General features: G+C 41.8%; 1 protein-coding gene across 1 annotated transcript in view; it reads right to left on the bottom strand.

Annotated features, from left to right (window-relative positions):
- Positions 1-16276, bottom strand: part of ankfn1a (ankyrin repeat and fibronectin type III domain containing 1a) — a 233311-nt gene that overhangs the window by 13525 nt on the left and 203510 nt on the right. The window contains exons 21-22 of the mRNA XM_024009062.2: positions 12470-12638; positions 10821-10987 (exon numbers count right to left, since the gene is read on the bottom strand). Of these exons, the coding sequence (XP_023864830.1) occupies positions 10821-10987; positions 12470-12638 (336 nt within the window). The remainder of the gene's footprint in view (positions 1-10820; positions 10988-12469; positions 12639-16276) is intronic.

The raw sequence follows: 16276 nt of genomic DNA, 5'->3' as shown, positions 1-16276 counted from the left end.
TGTGTGTGTGTGTGAGAGAGGGAGAGAGTTTACGACTATTCTGCGTGTGTGTGCTCTTGATGCAGCATAATTTCCTGACAGCAAGCGCTCGCAACACGCCTGCAGGGAGCCAGAAGTCATCTCAGAAACGAGAGTCTTACTGAAGGTGACTGGGAAACACACACACACACACACACACACACACACACACACACACACACACACACACACACACACACACACACCTCTCTCCAGGTAGGCTCCAGCCAGCCAGCAGAGAGAGCAGCGGTCCCAGTGAGTCCAAATGAAGGTGACAGGTAAGGAGCGCCAGACAAAAGGACTTCCTCCTGAAACAGGAAATTGCCCATTCTGTCCAGACATCTTTAGATTACATTAGCCCGCACTGGAGCTAAGGACTGGAGTCAGAGTGGGACGGTATTCAGCGTGAGACGCAGATGAGAACCAGAGGGGGGATCGTATTGGGATTGACGCGGGACGGTTGGCTGGGTTACGGGCATATTTGTTCCTCTGCTATTCCTACTGAAGGGGAGAGGAGATATATAGTATGCAATATTGGCTTTAAGGTTATGGATATTTCCTATATAGTACACTAGTTTTGACCAGGGCCCATATGGAATGGCTTCCCTTCGCTTCAATCAATGAAGCTTACTTAGTCTGAATTCCAAACTGCACCCTATTCCCACAGATGGGAATCCCAAATTCCCATCTGAATCCTAAATTGCACCCTATTCCAATCTATTCCCCCTATTCACACAGATGCCCCCCTCCACTCTCCTTTGATCCAGGGCAGGGGCCCCACTGCTGGGGTCTCTCCCCCACCACCAGGCCCTGTTGTGGTGCCTGAGAGAGCTAGATGCAGCTGGGTCTGTGGTTCCTTTGGAGGATGACGCAAGCGCACACAGGAGGACAACGTCGGTTTATAGTATATCAATGTGTTGAACTACACAATAGGAACTGCACATATTGAGGTTAGAGTTTGGTCCCCTAATTCTCCTCTCAGGAGTTCAGATTACCAAAGGCTTCCTCAATGTTCAAAAGACGCAGGCCTTACTTAGTCCACTCACTCATTTAGTCAGTTGATGTGAGGGTGATGCCAAATCCAGTGATGAATTGAATAAGATGCACTTCCACACAATACTAACAGGATGTCTACTGGACTAAACCAGTCTTCGACAACAATACCACAGTAAGGGAATTCCCCCCCCCGATCATGTAATGACAAGTCTAAACAAATTGTACAATGAGATGGCTTAACGTCATCATTTCTGCACAGCCACACGCACACACACGCCGCAGATACACACACACACACAGGCACGTAAACACAAACGCTTTTACGCACCTATACACTCGCAAGTAACAATGCGCACACACATAGAAATGCACGCATGTGCACACACGCACGCACACATGCACCCTGACAGGACCTCCCAGTATCTAGACAGACTGTGGTATGACAGGCCAGCACTAAGAGCTTTCAGACAGACGGGCCTCTTTTCACACGCTTTGCCCCCTCACATTAACACTTCACTCTCTCTAATGCAGCCCACATTGCTGAGCTCACATACACACACAAATGCACAAACACGCACAACTATGAGATTTACATGCACACACAGAGGCAGACTCACGCACATACACAGACTGAGAGACAGACATTGGCACTTCTATACAGAGACACATATTCAGACATCCCCACCCACACACACACTCTCCCTCTCAGTCATTCATGATTGGTATTATTTTTTCCCCTGTCGCTCTCTCTCGCTCTCCCGAGTACTGTGTAATCTGTGGTTTGGGGGCCACATTTTTCCGTGCCTCTCTGAGCTCAGAACACACACACTCTCTCTCTCTCAGATCACACACACACACACACTCTCAGATCACAGAAACACACTTGTGGTTTTGTGGTTGGTCTCCATTACCAGTAGAGACCATGGTGGTAAAAGCTGGTTTAGTTCTTCACAGAGAAAAACACCAGATGGGTTTACTTTCATGCTTTTAACTTTCTGACATGAGAGAGAAGGCTGGGCAGTTATGGAGTTCTTTAACATTAGAAAAACAAGCTATTTAACAGCTAGTACTCCTAGCAGTTAGGCTTTATTACATCAATAAACTGACTCCAATGGGATTATTAGCACAGTTGTTTCTGCTGTTTCTTAGGTTTTTGGTGCGTGATAAATATATTTACTGAAAAATGGACATGACATAAACGATATGAAAAATAAGCTTTTAAACAATTTTCGTTTGATGAATGTGAAAAAAAGGACTCATGCATTTGTATTAGAAATAGATTTTTAAAAATTATACAGTGAGCTCCAAAAGTTTTGGGACATTGACACGTTTTGTTGTTTTGCCTCTGTACTCCAGCACTATAGGAAATGATTATATTTGAGGCTAATTTGGTTAATTTGAGGGTATTTTCATCCATATCGGGTGAACTGTTTAGGAATTACAGCACTTTTTGTACATAGTCCCCCCATTTTAGGGGACCAAATGTATTGGGACAAATTCACTTGTGTGTGTGTATTAAAGAAGTAGAAAGTTAAGTATTTGGTCCCATATCCATAGTTCGCAATGACTACATCAAGCTTGTGACTCGACACATTTGTTGGATGCATTTGCTGTTTGTTTTGGTTGTGTTTCAGATTATTTTTGTACCCAATAGAAATTAATGGTAAATAACGCATTGTGTCATTTTGGAGTCGCTTATATTGTAAATAAGAATATAATATGTTTCGAAACACTTCTACATTAATGTGAATGCTACCATGATTACGGATAATCCTGAATGAATTGTGAATAATGAGTGACAAAGTTAGAGGCATAAATATCATCCTAACCTCCACTGTCATTGTAATGGTGAGAGGTTTGCATGACTTGGCGGTATGCCGTTTGTGCGTCTGTAAATTCCTCACTCATCATCATTCACAATTCACTATCCCTAACCATGGTAGCATCCACATTAATGTAGACGTGTTCAGAAACATATTCTATTTTTATTTAACATAAAAGTAATCTGAAACACAACCAAAACAAACAGCAAATGTATCCAACAAAACTGTAAAGTCACAAGTTTGATGTACGGTAGTCATTGCGTGCTATGAATATGGGACCAAATACTTAATTTTTTACTACTTGAATTTGTCCCAATACTATGTGCTATAATTTCTACCCGGTTCATCCGATATGGATGAAAATACCTTCAAATTAAAGCTGACAGTCTGTACTTTAACCTCATAGTCATTGTATAATGCTGGAGTACAGAGCCAAAACAACTAAACAATTGTCACTGTCCCAATACTTTTATAGCTCACTGTATTTCACACCGTACTGATTGAATTGACGCTCTCATAAAGTGACAGACTTGAAAGCAAAAGATGCATACAGTAAAGTGACTTTACTTTTTCAAGTTAGATATAGCCATCTGAAATATATTGTCACATATAACTGTATGTATTCCAGTAAACCGTCACACAGTTTACATACGGCACACTTAGGTCAACTATACCTGGAATACATATTAATATACACTGTAGGACTTTTCTGTAATTTTAACAGCAAAACACTGTATAATGCACCTTGTGTTTTACAGAATGAATGCTGTAGATTGCACTGCATTATGGGTAAAATGCTGAAAAGTTATTAACTGTAATTGGAAGCCTCTTATAAAAATGACTCTAGTTTATGCCTACTGTAGAGTCATATTTTCAGTTTCAGGCGCCAACCTCATGCTGTTGGGTGAGACACATGAAGCTCAGACTATTTTAGTAAAAAAGGAGAAGAAAGAAATCACCCAGATAATAATTGTTTTAATGATTAGGCTTCGCTGTACCGCAGCCTCTGGGTGCCATAGTGAATAAACTGAGCACAGATTTGTGACCATTATGTTTGCCCCATTACTACAGAGAAACCGACTTGTTTCTAGCCCCAACAGTTCAAAAAGATATGACCCATATTACCGGCGCCACGTTCTTTCATATTTTCTTACACTGTTAAAAATGGTTGTTTTTACAGTATTATACAATAAAACGAACAGCAATGTACCCTAATAAGTATTTACAGTAAATTGTCATAACTTCCAATGCACTCTGGGTGATTTTAGGCGTAATTGGTAAATTATGTAGTAAATTCCAATGAAACCATGTTTTAACAGTACAGTCATGGTTTTGAGAATGACAAGTTTCGAGAATGACACAAATATTAATTTTCACAAAGTCTGCTGCCTCAGTTTGTATGATGGCAATTTGCATATACTCCAGAATGTTATGAAGAGTGATCAGATGAATTGCAATTAATTGCAAAGTCCCTCTTTGCCATGCAAATTAACTGAATCCCCCAAAAACATTTCCACTGCATTTCAGCCCTGCCACAAAAGGACCAGCTGACATCATGTCAGTGATTCTCTCATTAACACAGGTGTGAGTGTTGACGAGGACAAGGCTGGAGATCACTCTGTCATGCTGATTGAGTTCGAATAACAGACTGGAAGCTTCAAAAGGAGGGTGGTGCTTGGAATCATTGTTCTTCCTCTGTCAACCATGGTTCCCTGCAAGGAAACACATGCCGTCATCATTGCTTTGCACAAAAAGGGCTTCACAGGCAGGGATATTGCTGCCAGTAAGATTGCACCTAAATCAACCATTTATCGGATCATCAAGAACTTCAAGGAGAACGGTTCAATTGTCGTGAAGAAGGCTTCAGGGCGCCCAAGAAAGTCCAGCAAGCAGGCAGGTGTGAGTGCATCTGATACTGATATTCTGCAAAAGGTACAGGGATTGGACTGCTGAGGACCTGTCTCTTATACACATCTAGATGTGTATAAGAGACAGGTTAAAGACATTTCCTCTGATGAATCCCCTTTCCGATTGTTTGGGACATCCGGAAAAAAAGCTTGTCCGGAGAAGACAAGGTGAGCATCATGAGACCATTCATGTGTGGGGTTGCTTCTCAGCCAAGGGAGTGTGCTCACTCACAATTTTGCCTAAGAACACAGCCATGAATAAAGAATGGTACCAACACATCCTCCGAGAGCAACTTCTCCCAACCATCCAGGAACAGTTTGGTGACGAACAATGCCTTTTCCAGCATGATGGAGCACCTTGCCATAAGGCAAAAGTGATAACTAAGTGGCTCGGGGAACAAAACATCAATATTTTGCGTCCCTGGCAAGGAAACTCCCCAGACCTTAATCCCATTGAGAACTTGTGGTCAATCCTCAAGAGGCGGGTGGACAAACGCCAAGCATTGATTATGCAAAAATGGGCTGCCACCAGTCAGGATGTGGCCCAGAAGTTAATTGACAGCATGCCAGGGCAGATTGCAGAAGTCTTGAAAAAGAAGGGTCAACACTGCAAATATTGACTCTTTGCATCAACTTCGTGTAATTGTCAATAAAAGCCTTTGACACTTATGAAATGCTTGTAATTATACTTCAGTATTCCATAGTAACATCTGACAAAAATATCTAAAGACACCGAAGAAGCAAACTTTGTGGAAATTAATATTTGTGTCATTCTCAAAACTTTTGGCCACGACTGTACATTACTTCAAAGAAGTCTTATTTCAAATGGTACTGTAATTCCACCCCAAAGAATACAGTACTGTACCATAATTTTGGAGAACCAAAAACCTTTTGACCACTAGTGGGTGCATGGTATTGTTGTTTCTGGCTCATTAGCATAGTTTGATGCGTGCCTTGTAAGATGCTACATATGTTGAAACCGTGATTGAGATTGCTGTACCAATTTAACTGATATGTGGTAGTAGTGCCACAACAATTAAATGTGTATAGGGGACAGATTGGAGTGGTAGCAGGGTTGGGTAAATTACTTTCTAAATGTAATTAGTTACCTGCCCAAAATTGTAATTAGTAACATCCCTTTTGGATTACCCAAACTCAGTAACTTAATCTGATTACTTTCAGTAACTTTTTGATTACTTGGAAAAAGACAAAAATGATCCATCATACGCATTTGGTTTGTCATTATAGTGCTCGGTGGTTTTGATCAGACTCACTTAGGTGGAACAACTTTAAAAACTTGCACCTTTTTTCAATGCTGAATTGAATGTTATTGAAAAAACAGAAAGGTGTCATTGTATTTTTTCCGCAAACATCCTTTCTGAATTTAAAAGTAATCCAAAAGTATCTGTGATTACAGTTACAGTGTTTTTGTAACCACATTACATGTAACTGATTATCCCCAACCCCGAGTGGTACAGTAGTAAGCCGCAAACCTTTAATGGTTGAGTGTTGGCCATGTCTTTGGTCTGTTTTGCCCTGTAGTCACTGCAAGTTTGGAAGCATTTGTAAAGCCTCTATATATACAGTATATACATTTGTGGCCAAATATATTGGCAGCCTTGCACCTTTCTTAAATAATTCCATATTTCTTCTTAAATAAGTTGAAATGGAAAAACAAATTGTTCACCAAATCATGTTATTGCATTTTCAACATTGCCAAACTAATTTTATTTTTGTAAATTTAAGTTTACAATTTTAATTTAGAAAATGAGAATTATTTATTTCCAAAACACTATATCCACACATTTTTCACAGTAGTTTTTTCCCATCAGAAATGATTGCTTATTCATGTGTGTGTAAAATATTACCGTTCTCAGATTTTTTTATTAATTGATTTTAGATGGGGTTTTTTGTTGCAAAAGCTATATATCCATAGTTTAGCTGGAGTGGAATATGTGTATCCTTTATATTTGACTGTGATATGTGGTTGTCTCACCGAGCTATCTTAAGATGAATGCACTGACCGTAAGTCTCTCTGGATAAGAGCATCTGATAAATGACAAAAATGTCAAATGTAAATGTTTTACATAAAGATATCATATTACTGTATTTATCTATTATAATTATTTTCTTTACAATGATGTTTTCTTCTTGAACCCTGGAATGGTTCAAGAAGAAATGTTGGACTGTTCTGGAGTGGCCAGCGAAGAGTCCAGATCTGAATAACATCCATAACCTATGACAAGAGCAGAAAACAGCAGTTGGTTGAGGGCATCCCTCAAACATTGAAGAATTACAGCAGTTTGCTGCTGAAGAGTGGGACAAATTGCCAGTACAAAGGTGAAGCAAGCTCATTGATGGCTACAAAAAGCATTTGTTGGCAGTTATCTTGGCCAAAGGTTGTGCAACCAAGTACAAGCTCCTGGGTGCAAATAATTTTGTCCATTCCATTTGTCTTTATTTTCTGAATAAAATTTCTAAACTTAAAATTGATTCTGCAATGTTGAAAAACCTAAACGTTTCAATTTATTTAAAGTGCAAGGGTGCCAATATATTTGGCTGCAACTGTATATATACACTACCGGTCAAAGTTTTAGAACACCTACTCATTCTAGGGTTTTTCTTATTTTTTTTTTTTACTATTTCTACATTGTAGAATAATTGCCTTAATGATATATTTGTATACTCTTGGCATTCTCTCAACCAGCTTAACCTGGAATGCTTTTTCAACAGTCTTGAATGAGTTCCCACATATGCTGAGCACTTGTTGGTTACTTTGCCTCCACTCTGAGGTCCGACTCATCCCAAACCATCTCAATTTGGTTGAGGTCGGGGGATTGTGGAGACCAGGTCATCTGATGCAGCACTCCATCACTCTCCTTCTTGGTCAAATAGCACTTACACAACCTGGAGGCATGTTGGGTCATTGTCCTGTTGAAAAACAAATGATAGTCCCACTAAGCCCAAACCAGATGGGATGACATATCGCTGCAGAATGCTGTGGTAGCCATGTTGGTTAAGTGTGCCTTGAATTCTAAATAAATTACTGACAGTGTCACCAGCAAAGCACCACCACACCATAACACCTCCATGCTTCACGTTGGGGAATACACATGCGGAGATCATCCGTTCACCTACTCTGCGTCTCACAAAGACACAGCGGTTGGAACCAAAAATCTCAAATTTGGACTCCACTGGTCTAATGTCCATTGCTCATGTTTCTTGGCCCAAGCAAGTATTTTCTTATTGGTGTCCTTTAGCAGTGGTTGCTTTGCAGCAATTTTACCATGAATGCCTGATTCACGCAGTCTCCTCTGAACAGTTGATGTTGAGATGTGTCTGTTACTTGAACTCTGTGTAAGCATTTATTTGGTCAGCAATTTCTGAGGCTGGTAACTCCTCTGCAGCAGAGGTAACTCTGGGTCTTCCATTCCTGTGGCGGTCCTCATGAGAACCAGTTTCATCATAGCGCTTGATGTTTTTTGCGACTGCAATTGAAGAAACTTTAAAAGTTCTTGAAATTTTCCGGATTTACTGACCTTCATGTTTTAAAGTAATGATGGACTGTCATTGCCCTTTGCTTATTTGAGCTGTTCTTGCCATAATATGGACTTGGTCTTTTACCAAATAGGGTTATCTTCTGTGTAACCCCCCTACCTTGTCACAACACAACTGATTGGCTCAAACACATTAAGAAGGAAAGTAATTCCACAAATTCACTTTTAACAAGGCACACCTGTTAACTGAAATGCATTCCAGGTGACTACCTCATGGAGCTGGTTGACAGAAAGGCAAATGTGTGCAAAGCTGTCATCAAGGCAAAGGGTGTCTATTTGAAGAATCTCAAATATAAAACACTTTTTTGATTACTACATGATTCCATGTGATTTATTTCATAGTTTTGATGTCTTCACTATTATTCTACAATGTAGAAAATAGTAAAATAAAGAAAAACTCTTGAATGTGTAGTTGTGTCCAAACTTTTGACTGGTACATATATACACATACAGTTGAAGTCGGAAGTTTACGTACACCTTAGCCAAATACATTTAAACTCAGTTTTTCACAATTCCTGACATTTAATCCTAGTACAAATTCCCTGTTTTAGGTCAGTTAGGATCACCACTTTATTTTAAGAATGTGAAATGTCAGAATAATAGTAGAGAATTATTTATTTCAGCTTTTATTTCATTCATCACATTCCCAGGGGGTCAGAAGTTTACATACACTCAATTAGTATTTGGTAGCAATTCCTTTAAATTGTTTAACTTGGGTTAAACGTTTCGGGTAGCCTTCCACAAGCTTCCCACAATAAGTTGGGTGAATTTTGGCCCACTCCTCCTGACAGAGCTGGTGTAACTGAGTCAGGTTTGTAGGCCTCCTTGCTCGCACATGCTTTTTCAGTTCTGCCCACACATTTTCTATAGGATTGAGGTCAGGGCTTCATGATTGCCACTCCAATACCTTGACTTTGTTGTCCTTGCCACAACTTTGGAAGTATGCTTGGGGTTATTGTCCATTTGGAAGACCCATTTACGACCAAGCTTTAACTTCCTGACTAATGTCTTGAGATGTTTCTTCAATATATCCACATAATTTTCCTACCTCATGATGACATCTATTTTGTGAAGTGCACAGGTCCCTCCTGCAGCAAAGCACCCCCGCAACATGATGCTGCCACCCCCGTGCTTCACGGTTGGGATGGTGTTCTTCAGCTTGCAAGCCTCCCCCTTTTTCTTCCAAACATAACGATGGTCATTATGTCAAACAGTTCTATTTTTGTTTCATCAGACCAGAGGACATTTCTCCAAAAAGAACAATCTTTGTCCCCATGTGCAGTTGCAAACCGTAGTCTGGCTTTTTTTTAATGGTGGTTTTGGAGCAGTGGCATCTTCCTTGCTGAGCGGCCTTTCAGGTTATGTCGATATAGGACTCGTTTTACTGTGGATATAGATACTTTTGTACCTGTTTCKTCCAGCATCTTCACAAGGTCCTTTGCTGTTGTTCTGGGATTGATTTGCACTTTTCGCACCAAAGTACGTTCATCTCTAGGAGACAGAACGCGTCTCCTTCCTGAGCGGTATGACGGCTGCGAGGTCCCATGGTGTTTATACTTGCATACTATTGTTTGTACAGATGAACGTGGTACCTTCAGGTGTTTGGAAATTGCTCCCAAGGATGAACCAGACTTGTGGAGGTCTCCAACTTTTTTTCTGAGGTCTTGGCTGATTATTTTTGATTTTCCCATGATGTCAAGCAAAGAGGCACTGAGTTTGAAGGTAGGCCTTGAAATACATCCACAGGTACACCTCCAATTGACTCAAATTATGTCAATTAACCCATCAGAAGCTTCTAAAGCCATGACATAATTTTCTGGAATTTTCCAAGCTTTTTAAAGGCACAGTCAACTTAGTGTATGTAAACTTCTGACCCACTGGATTTGTGATACAGTGAATTATAAGGGAAATAATCTGTCTGTAAACAATTGTTGGAAAAATGACTTGTGTCGGGCACAAAGTAGATGTCCTAACCGATTTGCCAAAATTATAAAAATTATGTTAACAAGACATTTGTGGAGTGGTTGAAAAACAAGTTTTAATGACTACAACCTAAGTGTATGTTAACTTCCGACTTCAACTGTGTGTATATATATATATATATATATATATATATATATATATTTGATATGCCGTAATATGAAAACACATTACCTAGCAGCAAATCCCAAGCAATTACAGTAAAATACTGTACCTTGCCTCCCTTCAATTAATTTAATTAATTCATTACAATTACCGTAAAAATATTACAGTAACATGCTGTACTGTACATTTACAGCATTATACTGGCAGCAGAGTTGCCAGCAAATTACTGTAATTATATAATACAGCTGTGTTGCTGTAATTATTACAGTAGGCCTATTTACAGTATAATGCTATATTGTATAATACAACACTGTTTTTCTTACTGTTAAACATGTGACAGCATCCCCGCTGTAAAGCAAAACTACAGCATTTAGCTGGCAACTCTGCTGCCAGTTTCATGCTATAAATTTACAGGGACAGTTATATCTCCCTACCTGTATATAGTCCAGTATATGTTGGTGTCTCTGTTTGGCAGTGGCAACCTCTGTGTCCATTATGGCCTCTCGCAGTGCCTGCTGGGTAATAAGTGCATCCAGGTCCAAGACAGATGACATGCGGCAGTACAGACTGATGCACTTCTCCTTGTACGCACTGAAATGGACTGGAGAGACAAGACATATATAGACCAATGAACTTCTTATTCGCACAGAAGTGGACTGGAGAGATAAATATATATATGAATATAAAATATAACATCAAACTTCTCCCTGTATTCACAGAAATGGGCTTGAGAGAGAAATATATTTTTGAATATAAAATATAGACTCCAACTTCTCCTTGTATTCACAGAATTGAGCTGGAGCGAGACAAATATATATCAGAACTTACAATATATTGACTAAATCACTTCTTATAGGCACAGACATGGACTGGAGAGAGACATATACAGTGTTAATACTGTATACCGAGACATACATTGAGTGTACAAAACAATAGGAACACCTTCCTAATATTGAGTTGCACCCCCTTTACCCTCAATTCATCGGGGCGTGGACTACAAGCATTTGTTAGTTATGTCAAGTTGGCTTTATGTCCTTTGGGTGGTGGACCATTCTTGATACACACAGGAAACTGTTGAGCATGAAAAACCCAGCAGCGTTGTAGTTTTTTAATCCTTTGTCTTGCCCATTCACACTCTGAATGGCACACATACGCAATCCGTGCCTCAATTGTCTCAAGGCTTCAAAATCCTTCTTTAACCTGTCTCCTCACCTTCATCTACACTGATTGATATGGATTTAACAGGTGACAGCTGATCATAGCTTTCACCTGGATTCACCTGGTCAGTCCATGTCATGGAAAGAGCACGTGTTCTTAATGAACTTCTTCATATTCGCACAGAAGTGGATTAAAGAGACAAATATATATCAGAAAATACAATATATAGACTAATTAACTTCTTATACGCACGGAAGTGGACTGGCGAGATTGTTATAATTGTGTTATTAAATCCTTGTTATGCATTTTATTCTGCATTTGTAAACAGAGCACCCTTGTAAAATACATCGGTCTCAATGGGACTTGCCTGAAAAAATAAAGGTTTGATCAAATAAATAACTATATCAGAATACATGTTAACAGCATATAACAGGTGTATAACAGGTGTATAACAAGACATTTTGTGATTGATGAACGTGTCTTTGTATTCACGGCACTACTAATCTCTGGGGCTAGTCACTCTGAGAAGGGGTCAAAGGTCAGATCAGCATGGCGCTGCCCTGGAGCCCTCAGAGAGACTGATTTAATGTGTGGCCCTAGGGACCAGAGGAAAAGAGAGGAATCTTCAATCACTGAATTAACACAGAGAGAGAGAGAAACAGAGCGAGAGAGAGAACGCAAGAGAGAGAGAGAAGAACAGAGGCTAACAGAGAGAAGGAGAGGGAGGGAGAGAGGAACAGAAAGCGAGAAAGAGAGAGAAGGGCCAACAGAGAAAGAGAAAAAATTATCTCTCACTCATTCAAGGGAGCGTGAGGGAGAAAGAGAGAGAGATGTACATAGGGATAGAGGAGGGAAAGATGGGAGAAAATAGATGTTCCAACAAGATGAGGGGCTTAACAGAAGGCAGTGGTCAGTGTAGACGTACCCAGCTCAAACATTTGTAGAGGGAGGTTGAGAAAGCCGGAGTGGGGAGTGTAGGGGTTGCTCTGTCCGGGAGCGGTACACACATCGTCAGCTGCCGGCAGCAGCAGCAGAAAGGAAACATTATGACCCAGCTCCAACACCTCGTGAGTGTAGATACGGAAGTGCTTGGCCTGCAACCAGACATGAACACAGTAAGAATATGAACAGGGGCAAAGATGGGACACATACAGCCGGGCGCGCACACACACACACCCACATGTGCACACAGGCAAGCACACAGGCAGGGACACACACATTCACTAAGGCACAAACGACATGGCATGACTCATCGAACCCACATTCCAACTCTTCCCTCTAAGTGTGATAGACATTCTGTCTGTCCAGTTCTTTTTAGAAAATAAACAACATAATGTTGTGTTCTTCAGGAATGTCAGTATCAGAGTGCTGAGGCTAGCTATGTGGTGGTGCCTCCGTCCGAAAAATGACACCCACTACTTGTAAACAGGGCCCATAGGGCTCTATATAGGAAATAGGGTGTCATTTTTCTGACGTAGACACCACCACATAGCTAGCCTCAGCACTCTGATACTGACATTCCTGAAGAACACAACATTGTTTATTTTTCGCTACACCCGCAATAACATCTGCTAAACACATGTATGTGACCAATACATTTGATTTGATGACACTCAGGGAGATGGATGGCTTTCAGAGCCCAGGTGATTTGTGTTGTAAAACAACTCTGAGTAAAGAGAGGAGTGTTCAGAGGTAGAGAGAAGATAAAAGATAAAACAGAAACTATAAACTTAATAGAGAGGCTAACATCAGGACCATCAACCATCCAATATGGCTCCTGTCAGAGAAGGACCTGATGAGAGATGGGTTTTATGTGCCTGGCACAGAGCTACTGTAGAGACAGATTGGTGTGTGTGTGTATACAGTGGGGAGAACAAGTATTTGATACACTGCCGATTTTGCAGGTTTTCCTACTTATAAAGCATGTAGAGGTCTGTAATTTTTATCATAGGTACACTTCAACTGTGAGAGACGGAATCTAAAACAAAAATTCAGAAAATCACATTGTATGATTTTTAAGTAATTAATTTGCATTTTATTGCATGACATAAGTATTTGATCACCTACCAACCAGTAAGAATTCCGGCTCTCACAGACCTGTTCGTTTTTCTTTAAGAAGCCCTCCTGTTCTCCACTCATTACCTGTATTAACTGTACCTGTTTGAACTCGTTACCTGTATAAAAAGACACCTGTTCACACACTCAAACAGACTCCAACCTCTCCACAATGGCCAAGACCAGAGAGCTGTGTAAGGACATCAGGGATAAAATTGTAGACCTGCACAAGGCTGGGATGGGCTACAGGACAATAGCGGCATAGCCAGCTTTGTGAGAGAAGCAACAACTGTTGGCGAATATTAAAAAATGGAATGAAGTCAAGGAGAAGACTTCACGCTCTCTGGTCTGGGGGCTCCATGAAGTCTCACCTCGTGGGACATACAGACATGAGAAGGATGAGGGATAGCCCCGAAGCTACACGGGCAGAGTGGTTAAATGACCTGAAGAAAGCTGGACCTACAGTCTCAAAGAAAACCATTAGTAACACACTAACGCCGTCATAGGATTAAAATCCTGCAGCGACACCATCCACGAATAAGCTACATGATCAAGCCCAGCGCATGTCAGCCGCTGAACTCCTCCTGCACCACTCACCATCTGGAATGATCCAGCGGAGGGTAATGGGAGAAGGCCACGTGGTCTGAATTGAGAAAATAGAGAGCTTTTGGTCTAAACTCCACTCGCACTGTGTTTGGAGGAGAAGAAGGATGATACACTTACCCCAGAGAACATATTCGCCAACCGCTCCCCCGAGCACTCGTCCCGCGCGGTAGAACATCCATTCTGTTGGGGAATGCTTGTTCTGCAAGGGACAGGAGACTGCAACCAACCGTAGATTGGGGGCAGGATTGATGTGCCATGTATCGCGAGATTTGGCAAAACTCCTTCCCTCACGCACAGCACCCAGCATTGAAGATGGTGTGGCTGGGCTTCCAGCATGTACATACGACCCAGAAACACAGCCAGAGCAACTAAGGCGTTGGCTCCGTAAGAAAGTTGTCATGTTTTGCAATTGGAGTATGATGTCTTTGTCCCTGTGCTTGCCTCTGCTGTCTTAATTAGGTTCTTTCTCTTTCTCTCTCTCTCTCTCCTCCTTCTATCCCTCTCCGTCTCTCTCTCTCTATACGTATCCGTTCTGCCTCCCAGCTGTTATCTCAATTCTCCTAAAGACCTCATATTACTCTTCACACCTGTCCCTATTCTCTTCCACTCTGATTGCACGATCCCTATTTCTCCTCTGTTTTTTCCGCTTCTCTTCCTTGATCAGGATTCTGTTTGATGTTTGCTGTTCCTGTGTCCGGTTGTTTCCAGCCTACGTGCTCTCTTTCGCTTCTAATAGAATGCTGCGTGTGAGCAGGGGTCTAATGTCGCGTACGGCCAGTGCCTTCCTGAAGCGACCTGCAGTCTGTGGTCACGTTCTCAGTCGTTCCTCTCTATTTGACGAGAAGATTTCAGTTTCCGTTTTGGATTTTTACCATTGATTTATCAGGATGAATCTTATTTGTTGTAAATATGGGAATAAAGACTTCTGTTACTATACGCCCACTCGCATTTTAAGTAAACACGCTCATCTATCACCCAGCATAAAGAAGAATCCGACCAAGCAGCACCAGCGACTATGGATTCTCTCACACTGCCGTCGAGTTGCCAGGGTAGCAATTGCCGGTCAGACACGAGCAGAATTGTTTGCTGTCGTCAATCCGTTGAGCCCAAATGGCCGCTTCAGGTCTGCGAATGCTCTCTGGACAGTTGTTCGAGTTCTTCGTCATCGTGCCACCAGCTACTATCCTGGTCTCTCCCCAGGTCTCCGGAACCTAGGGTTAATTAACCCAGCCAGTGGTACTCTGGGCAGCCCCACGAGTGTCGCTCTGTTCTACCCCAGTGGTGATGTGGGTTTCTCTCGTCACAGCCAAACGTAACTCTAGTGGAGAAGAGCCGATGCCTCCTACTCAACTCACCTCACGTCCTTGTTGGTCGGGCTCGGGAGTGGGGGCGAGCAGCCTATCTGGAGGCAAGGGTGAGTGTTCACGTACGATTATCAGCAACTTTCAAACGAGGAGATGCTGTCGCGGTTTTGATCGTCACACTCACTCTCTTTGGCAGGAGGCTTCCAGCTCATGGCTTCCCTATGTCAGGTGAATGATCGATAACGGATTACTCTATAGAGTTTTCGCACTCGTTGCTGCATCTCGTGACTGGGAACGAGCGGGCGTTGGCTGCGCATGTTTTTTCTGGAAGGACTCCGCTGAGGTGGATTGAAGAATTCTCTCGCTCGGGAGGTCTTCGGTGGACTCTTGGATGCACTCGCATCCGCTATAGAACGTACAAGGTCCAGCCACACTATCATCCCCGTCACCGCCACCCTCGTGGAAGAGAGCTCGCGTCATACCACACGGTGTTTCCCTCTCGCGCAATCTAAACATTGCTCCTCCCTCGTCAGAGATGAGCCGATGCAAGCTGGCGTGATTGCTATTCGCATCTAGAAATGTAGGGGAACGGAAGAATACCAACCGCGCCTTTGCCTCTATTGCGGCTTCTGCTGGAACAGTTTTGATCAATTAGTCCAGTAAGCCAGAGCTCATCAGTAAAGGGAGGCTAACTGGTGAGCGTACTACTGCAGGTTCCTCTCATCAATCCTGGTATACCTGTTCGTCATTCTACGCTGGACCGGGTT

Source organism: Salvelinus sp. IW2-2015, linkage group LG18 (assembly GCF_002910315.2).
Source record: "Salvelinus sp. IW2-2015 linkage group LG18, ASM291031v2, whole genome shotgun sequence".
Taxonomy (NCBI): Eukaryota; Metazoa; Chordata; class Actinopteri; order Salmoniformes; family Salmonidae; genus Salvelinus; species Salvelinus sp. IW2-2015.
This window is presented reverse-complemented; position numbering and strand designations above follow the sequence as displayed.